The sequence below is a fragment of the Cibotium barometz genome, chromosome 37 (assembly GCF_041138505.1).
Source record: "Cibotium barometz isolate CiBa-2024 chromosome 37, ASM4113850v1, whole genome shotgun sequence".
Lineage (NCBI taxonomy): Eukaryota > Viridiplantae > Streptophyta > Polypodiopsida > Cyatheales > Cibotiaceae > Cibotium > Cibotium barometz.
The window spans coordinates 6,353,713-6,362,004 of NC_141082.1; the positions used below are offsets into that span (position 1 = coordinate 6,353,713).

An 8,292-nucleotide genomic window follows, 5' to 3' on the forward strand; every position below is an offset into this window, starting at 1 on the left:
AGTTCAAGAGAGAATTGGTGCAATGGAGTTCTCATGGTATGTATAAGCGAGGAATGCTAAAAGGAGTGTGGGGTTGTATTGTAGTGAGAGTGAGTTAAAGGTATCTCACTTACCACAAATATTCATGATGCTTCTTTTAACATGAAAAGGGAGTGGGCACTATGAATGTGTGTGTGTGTGTGTGTGTGTGTGTGTGCGTTGTCTGTGTGCACATGCGCATGCATGCATGTGTGTGGTTGAGAGAGAGAGAGAGAGAGAGAGAGAGAGAGAGAGAGAGAGAGAGAGAGAAGTGTAAGGGCATATTCACGTAGGGCCCAAAAGCCTCCAATGTTGGCCCATGTGACATAATTATATAATGGCCGCTAGTGCATGCTCAGCCACTTGTGGTGGGGCTAGATTGGAAGCTTGTTGAAGTGGCGTCCTGTTGGAGATTGGTGTGGGAAGATTGTGGCTTTGGTTCTATGTTTTTTCTAGGTGCCATACATTCCTAGAGTGAAGTTGATCTCCATGGAGTACACCTCGTTTGGTCTGCCCCTCCCACTTAGCTCTCTATCTCGAGCATTCTTATCGGAAATTTGGGCTCTTGTGTTGCATCCTTTAAGTTGGGCTATGTGATGGTGGGCTCAAGCATGGCACGCAGCGATGATTTTTGACGGGACCTTCAAAATGACGGTTTTAGTTAGAAATAATCCCCGTTTTTTCACTATTTACCTTGTTTTTTTTTATGGCCACTCAAAATAAGTGGCTGTATTTTACGGCCACAATGCCCCAAAAAATGGGCATGGCGCCTTGAAAAGCAACCTTTATTGCGCGTGTGAGCAGCTCCTAAACGTGAGAAAGCATTGAAATTTTGACAGATCCAAAGAGGTGTGGGACGCCAAAGACGTGATTTTTGTCTCTTTTTTTTTTGCAGTACTTTTTTGAACTTTGAAGAAAAGCTGCGGCGTGCGAGGTTAGCATAGTTACGGCCGTCCCAAGCGCGATCAAAGGCTGGGTGGGGCCTTAAGAGGAGTAACCGCGGAGGCCCTCCGTAACCGCTACGTTTAAAGTCCCTGGTTCCCAAAACCAGCCATTTTCAGCTTCTTTATCTGCGCATTCATCATCCGCCTTTCAAAGCTATTTAGCTTTGAAAGGCGTCCTTGTAACTGGAGTCCGGTGGTATATAAACCGGTGTTTCTCGCAAATAGCTTAGTGACCCGTTGCAGGCAACTGTTTTGGGTAGTTTGTGTTTCAGTAAACTAGCTATGGTAAAACAATGTTTTGGGCTTAGTGAACTGTGGACAGTTTGGGTTAGGTTATGTGTCTAGTGAGTGATTTTGGGCTGGGTTAGTTTGTGGCCTGAGTGTTTGGCGTAGCAATTCAGCTGCTAGATTTAGCCAACAGCTGAGTGAGATGAAGGCAGGCAGCAGAGAGCACATTACCCAACAGCTGATTAAGGGCTTAACCAATGTTTTCTTCAGCTTCTTCATATTGGGTGTGTTGATTTTCACAGTGATTTCCATCAGGTACCAGCCCCCAGACCCATGGCTGGAGCCAGGCAAGGCCCTTACCCAGGTGCTGAGCTCTGTAGAGAATGCTACCTTCCAGTCTGATGACTCTGTTCTTCACACTGGTGAGGATTTCGCGCTGTCGGCATCCGACAATGCCACCATTGCAGATGTGGAAGGGCCTGCCATTACTTACAAGATAGTGGTTGCAGAGGCAATAGACGACTCAGTCCCTCTGATTGTCTGCAACCCACGAGAGAGGGTCATCAACTGCTCGGATCCGGGAGTCCTCACCGCCATTGTCAGCTTCAACCTTCAGCATTTCCCGGATCTGAATTTCTACTCTTACCAAACCCCTGTGAGAGGCTTGGATGAGAATGAATGTGACGTGGCTTGGAAGTTCAGAGCGAAGAAGGAGAAGTCATGGAGAATGTACAGAGACTTTCGGAGGTTCTCCCTCACTGTGGATGAGGCTTGTAACTACAGTGTGGCTGAGGCCTCAGGCTGGCACTCAGGCAAGAATGCAAAGCATTTCAAATCCAAGAAGGGTGGCCCATTTGGGGGCAAAAACCTGCCCAAACCCAAGCCTTCTTCTGCTGATGCGGCCACTGATGCCGGCGCTGCTGTCACCCCTCCTGCCGAGAAGAATGTGACAGTGATGGAGGAGGTTGAAGTGATAGAGGATTCTGTCCCTGTGGTGGCCCCACCAGCAGAAATCAACACATTCAATGACCGAAGGTACCTTTTCTATGGCAGGGGTGGTGACCACTGCAAGAAGATGAACCATTACCTGTGGAGCTTTCTTTGTGCTCTTGGAGAAGCACAATACTTGAATAGAACCCTAGTTGTGGACCTTAACCTCTGCCTTTCTTGGTCCAACAACCCCGGCCATGGCGACGAGGATGGAAAGGACTTTAGATTCTACTTTGATTTTGCCCATTTGAAGGACTCAGCCTCCGTCATAGAGCAGAACCAGTTTCTAAATGAGTGGAATGTATGGAACCAAAACCACCCTGACAATCAAGCCACTCTCAGAGAGGTCACAGACAACAAGGTCACTCCAATGGAGATGGAGAAGGATGAGAGCACCATCATCATGAGAAAGTTCGAGCAGCCGGAGCCAGATAACTACTGGTACCGAGTCTGCGAGGGTGAGACTGAGAAGGTCATTCAGAGGCCCTGGCACCTGCTGTGGAAATCAAAGAGGATCATGGACATTGTCAATGCAATATGTGGGCAGATGGAGTGGGACTTTGATGCAGTCCACATTGTGAGGGGGGACAAGGTGAGCAACAAGGATCTATGGCCTAATTTAGATGCTGATACATCTGTGGAGTCTTTAGTAGAGAAGCTAAGGGACCAAATTGACAGCTCTAGGTATGTGTACATTGCAACCAATGAGAGGGAGCCAGGGTACTTTGATGGGCTCAAGGATGTGTACAGGCATGCCTACACTCTTGATGATTTTAGTACTTTGTGGGAAAAGGATAGTCTATGGTATAATCAAACGCTTGAGCTTACTGGTGGCAACCCTGTGGAGTTTGATGGCTACATGAGAGTAGAGGTAGACACTGAGGTTAGTTTGCGAGCAAAGAAAAGGATTGAGACCTTTGGCTTCTTGACCAAAGATTGTAAGGATGGAGTCAACACTTGCTAAAGGCCGCTGCCTTGCAAAATAACATATTTTCTCTTGATACAATCAGAGGGCACCTCTCACAGAGTGGGTTTCTGGATGTTTATTAACATGATGTGTAGGTTTTTCTTTACTTCACATTGTTTAGGAGACGGCTCATGTGACTCTTAAGGTTTCATGTTATGGTTATGGTTCCTTCTACCCCATGTGTAAAATACTTCTTCATCTTTTCTCTTTCCAAAGTTCAGTGAAGTTTGCGGGTGAGATTTACTAATCATGTTTGTATTTGTCTTTCTTGCACGAGGTTTTGACATCTTTCTGAGGTAAATTGGAGTGCATTCCCTATCCCACCCAAGCGCTAGGTAATGAGTGCTTAATGAACTCCAGAAACACGGGCATTTAGAAACAATCCATGCCCAAGGGTAAAGAGGCGCGGGGTGGTTACTGTGTGAAAACCCAGAGCTTGCCATCATCACCACATCACATCACATAGCACAACTAGCGGGCCTCCTTGACAAAATAAAGATTAAGACTAATTTGGATGTCAATTGATTTCATTTTTTATCTAATTTCATCTCAAAGACTAATAGAGGTTTAATATTATATGATGATGCTTGATGAAAGATATTATAACGAGTACTCTCAATAATTTAGATATTGAAGCTGTAATATACAAGAAGAAACCCATGTGTGCTACTACCTAAGGCAATGATGTGTGCTTTTGATCATATGAAGTTTTCCTTTTGATTTAATCTCTCAAGTGCAAACCAAGCTTGCCACCATCATCACATAGTGCATATCTAGCTCATCTCATGCAAGTTGAAAAATAAGATGACTTTGGACTCTAAATGGATCTAATAGGATCCAATTGGGCCCAATTTTATCTCAAAAGCTAAGTTATTGAGGCTTGATATCGTATGACCAAGAGATTAAGTGATGAAAGGTATTGTAAATTACTCTTAATAGGTTAGATTGAGGCTTAGATAGATAAGTGATTAAAGCTACATTTGAGGATTGATTAGTGGTATACCTGTAGGTGAATAACCTCTTGACAACTTGAGACAACCTTTTGTTTTTTTGACCATTTAAAGTTTCCCTTTTGATCACTCCATTACAAACCAAGCTTGCCATCATTAGATAGTGCATAACTAGCTTTTGAGCTCAAACACATTAAAGATCAAAATTTGTATCCCAATTGCACATGGTTGAGTCCAGTTGGGCCCAATTTGTCTCAAGGGACAATATATAGCTTACCTTAGTCTTTTCAAACTACGTGCCATTGGGCCTTGTCTTAGAGGCACAATCGCAACTTCTATATGTGGGTGCTCTAGCTCGTCTATTGCATCCTCACTCTATTGAGACACTGGAATGCTCCTTGTTAATGGGGTGAAGGTAGAGCTCTCCATGCCTGGATGGAGGCAAAAAGATAAGGTCTTTCGTGACGGTTCTCTCTCACAAACTCTCACAAAGGGTGGGGGATGAAGAGGAAGCTAATGCAAGTAGAAAACCTACAACCAATCCTATCTAGCAAGCATCCATCAAATATGCAAGATTCAATAGTATACATACATGCAAGAAAGAAGAGGGAAGAGGAGAGCTCACAAGTATTCTATTTCAAGGGAATGATTATCCACCATTGCTGTAAAAAATAAGTGACTAGTTTTTACACTAGTGTGATTAGTTTTCACAGTAGGTGGACCAAATGGTTCGGTCTCTATTACTATTTTTAAGTGAGTATGTACATGAAGTCCTTAGACTTAATCACAAGGTAATGCCACTTTATATATTTTCTAGTGCCGCCTTACAAAAGATAATTGCCCCATTCAAGTGGCTAAGATGGAAAAGCGCCTACGTGGTAGGTTAGGTAGGTGAAACCATTTTAACCTATATAGAGTGGTTAAGATACCCCTCTTTCTAATGATGACCGCATCCTCGTGTCACCCAAGTTGGTGGTGAAGTGTGGACGGTCTAGGATACACTATCATGAAGTTGGCATTGACCAAGGTTAAGTGGTATGGTTCGAGACTAATCCACAGCACAACTACGTGGTGAGAAGTTGTGGGTTGCCATGGTGGGGTAGGTAGCTTGGTGAGGCGGCATGAAAGGTAATAGGCGATGTAGAGGTTCTTCATGTGAGGCCTTTAGTGGTTGTGGAAGTAGTGTGGACCCTTCAAAATTAGATATAGTTGGTAGAAGCAGTTCACACCATGAAATGATTGGCATGGGTAGATGGCAATTCAAGATTTCTTGGCACAACATGGTATTGCCGAGATGCATAATTCTTAGAGAGTAGGCTTCTTTATATCGAATATGTCAGCCTAGGACGAGGTTGTGTTGGTGTGGAAGTGGAGTGTTGAAGTAGAGGAGGTTGCATGGATTGAAGCTCTTCAGAGGAAATTACAAGGTGATGTTTCTTCGAGAGATGGGCCGTACCATAATGGGCCAAGCTTGTGCTTGCCTTGGTACCCCCATCTAGGTTTGTGCCCACCTTGGTACCCCTATCCAGAGATGTACCTCGAGGGTTGGTGTTGACGAGGTTAGTTATAGGTGCATGTGTTTATGTGTGCCATGAGATGTGAGAAATGGAAAAAAATGTTATGTCCATAATGAAATATGTAGGTGACGTGCATGGGAAGGTGTGCCCCTATGTGTCTTCTCCTACAACTTGGAGATTTATCCAACTTAACTACTTTTTTTGACTCTCTTCGATGCTTTGTTTAATATTTCTTGACATCCCTTTTCTTGGGGAGTCAAGATCATTAGATTGTTGATGCATGGCAGTTGACATTGCTTATACTTGCAATGGAGTTAGCAGCCTCCTTTATGGCTCAAGGGATTTGGCATTAGCGCGATGAGCACTAATGATAGAGGCAATGTGGATCAACGGGTGGTGGGGGCCAAAGAGGCAATGGAAGTTTCCTATAAGTTTAAGGAAGCTCAAGCAATGGATCGTACCATGGGCCACGCTTATGCCTGCCATATGGTCGCCCCATCCAAAATTGTACCTGGATGGTGGGACAATGAGGCTTAATGCAGGTGTTTGATATATGAGTGCCTATTGATGTATCTTGTTGATGTAGATCCTGTGTGTATATTACATGCTACACCCTCCCTCTCCTAGTGCAATGGAAAATGCTCACCTTAACTTGTTGGGAAACTTGCCGCCGGTGTCCAAGCTACACCATCCCTCTCCTAGCGCAATGAACAATGCTCACCTTAACTTGTCGAGGGGATCTTGCTAGTGTCCAAGCTTGTATCTCCATAGATTCCAATATTTGATAGTGGTAGCTAGCACCGCTTTTTTACCTCCTCCTCAAGTTGTCACCATGAGGTTTCCTTTCTCCATACAAGGACATTCAATCCTCTCTACTCTCACACTTAAGAACACAAGCATGAGAGAAACATATACCAAGAATGTAGCTCTCTCTCCTCTCAACTCGCTCTTTCTCTCACAACATAGACACACAAGAGAGTAAGGAGATTAGACTAGACTCAATTGGCACAAAGAGGGATTGTGTCTTACATTATGAGAATACTGTTATTTATTCAAATGGTACTTATTCACACTTGGGCACCCAAAACTTAATGAAAGATGAACTAGATGCATATAAGTTACATATTTTTGCAGCATAGCCAGCTATTCTCATAAACAATGTATAGAGTGTCATTTTCATGACACTTATTGTGCTATCTCTTGTATGTAATGGTAAGCTAACCCAAAATGAGGTCAACATCCCCCCTACTTGATCCAAATTCTGTCCTCGGAATCTATTTTTGTAAGGCTTGTTGCCCTAGATATTCCTTGTGGCAGCTCCTCTTTCTTGTTTAGAGGACATGAAGGGTGTGGGATAGGAAGTAGAGTGACCTCCAAAATTTTGTGTCGATCATGTCCTAAAGTGTTATATGCATGTAAAAGGGTAGGTAACAATAGAGACAATGATAATAATACATGATGCCACTGTCTGCCAAGGGCTCTTTGTTAAGATTAAAGCGCATGCCTTCCCTATTGTAGCTATGGACACAATCATCCTGGATGTCAATGAGAAGAATGATGAGTTTAAAGAATCTGACAGTAGCTACGGTGGCTGGATCTAGAATTGCATGGACAATTTTAAGCATTAAATGTCATTATTGGTTCCATGAATCAAAGGAGCTCTGCTTAAAGCAAGGAAAATTGTAAATGATGTGGGAGACACGAGCACGCCTTTCGAGAACTCCCTGGTTGTTTGATTAGCATGTATAGGGAGTCCACATGCAGATGCCTTGGAGATTCCTATACATATTTGCATATTATTTGATGGTGAAGAAGGGTAATGTCCAAGCTGGCTAGATACCACAACTTGGCCATTAGCATCCATTTGTATATCTTCATAGCTTGACTCTCGTGATTCGACTATATGCTCATGCTGCCACCACTACTTGTAGGCGTGAGCGATCACGAATGTGACTATTCGTATTTTGAGCAAGTCCGCCAGTCACCATGGGTTGGCAAGCCTAGAGACTTTACCTACATTGGACCATAAGGATTCTTGTTGCTCCATGTGCCCCCTGCTCTCTTGCATCTGCTGACCTGTCACACCCAGTTAAGGCTATGGTACATTTGGTGTGGCTAGACTCAATAGAATTCAGTTTGTGCAAGGTAAACACACTCCTTTGTGTGCTGACCATGCGAGATGACCCTAAACTTCTCTAGTAAGAGGATCCAGGTTGATTAGATGCACTATTGTCTGGGGCGATGCCGTCACCAACAAGCCTTCCTAGACTTAAGTGCATGAAATGGTTTTAACTAGCCAAAATGGTTTTAACTAGCCTTCCTAGACTTAACTAGCCTTCCTAGACTTAAGTGCATGAAATGGTTTTAACTAGCCAAAATTTTAGATTTGCACACACTTGGAATTATCAGATCCACAAGTGACAGGTTTCTGCAGAATCATGGCAGATGTTTGTAGAATCATGATCGTGATTATCATGGACGTGTTCACGACAGAAATCATGTCGATATTGCAATTTATTAATAGCTACTCACAACTTCCCCTAGTGTCATAAAGCCCTTAGGAATATCCCCGAGCACTTTTCTTATTGATTCTGAAGGTATTAGTTGACATGATTTTGTAGGGTTGAGAGTCGGCCGTGATCCTCTACAGAATCACGAGACGATTATCTTCACCCAAT

The 8,292-nt window shown here is 43.5% G+C and overlaps 1 protein-coding gene across 1 annotated transcript; it reads left to right on the forward strand.

Annotated features, from left to right (window-relative positions):
* The first annotated feature begins 1,117 nt into the window (after positions 1-1,117).
* LOC147616865 (uncharacterized) lies at positions 1,118-3,253 on the forward strand. Its single transcript, XM_086776511.1, has one exon. It carries the CDS (start codon positions 1,393-1,395, stop codon positions 3,142-3,144), a length of 1,752 nt encoding a protein of 583 aa, XP_086632637.1. The 5' UTR covers positions 1,118-1,392; the 3' UTR covers positions 3,145-3,253.
* The last annotated feature ends 5,039 nt before the right edge of the window (positions 3,254-8,292 follow it).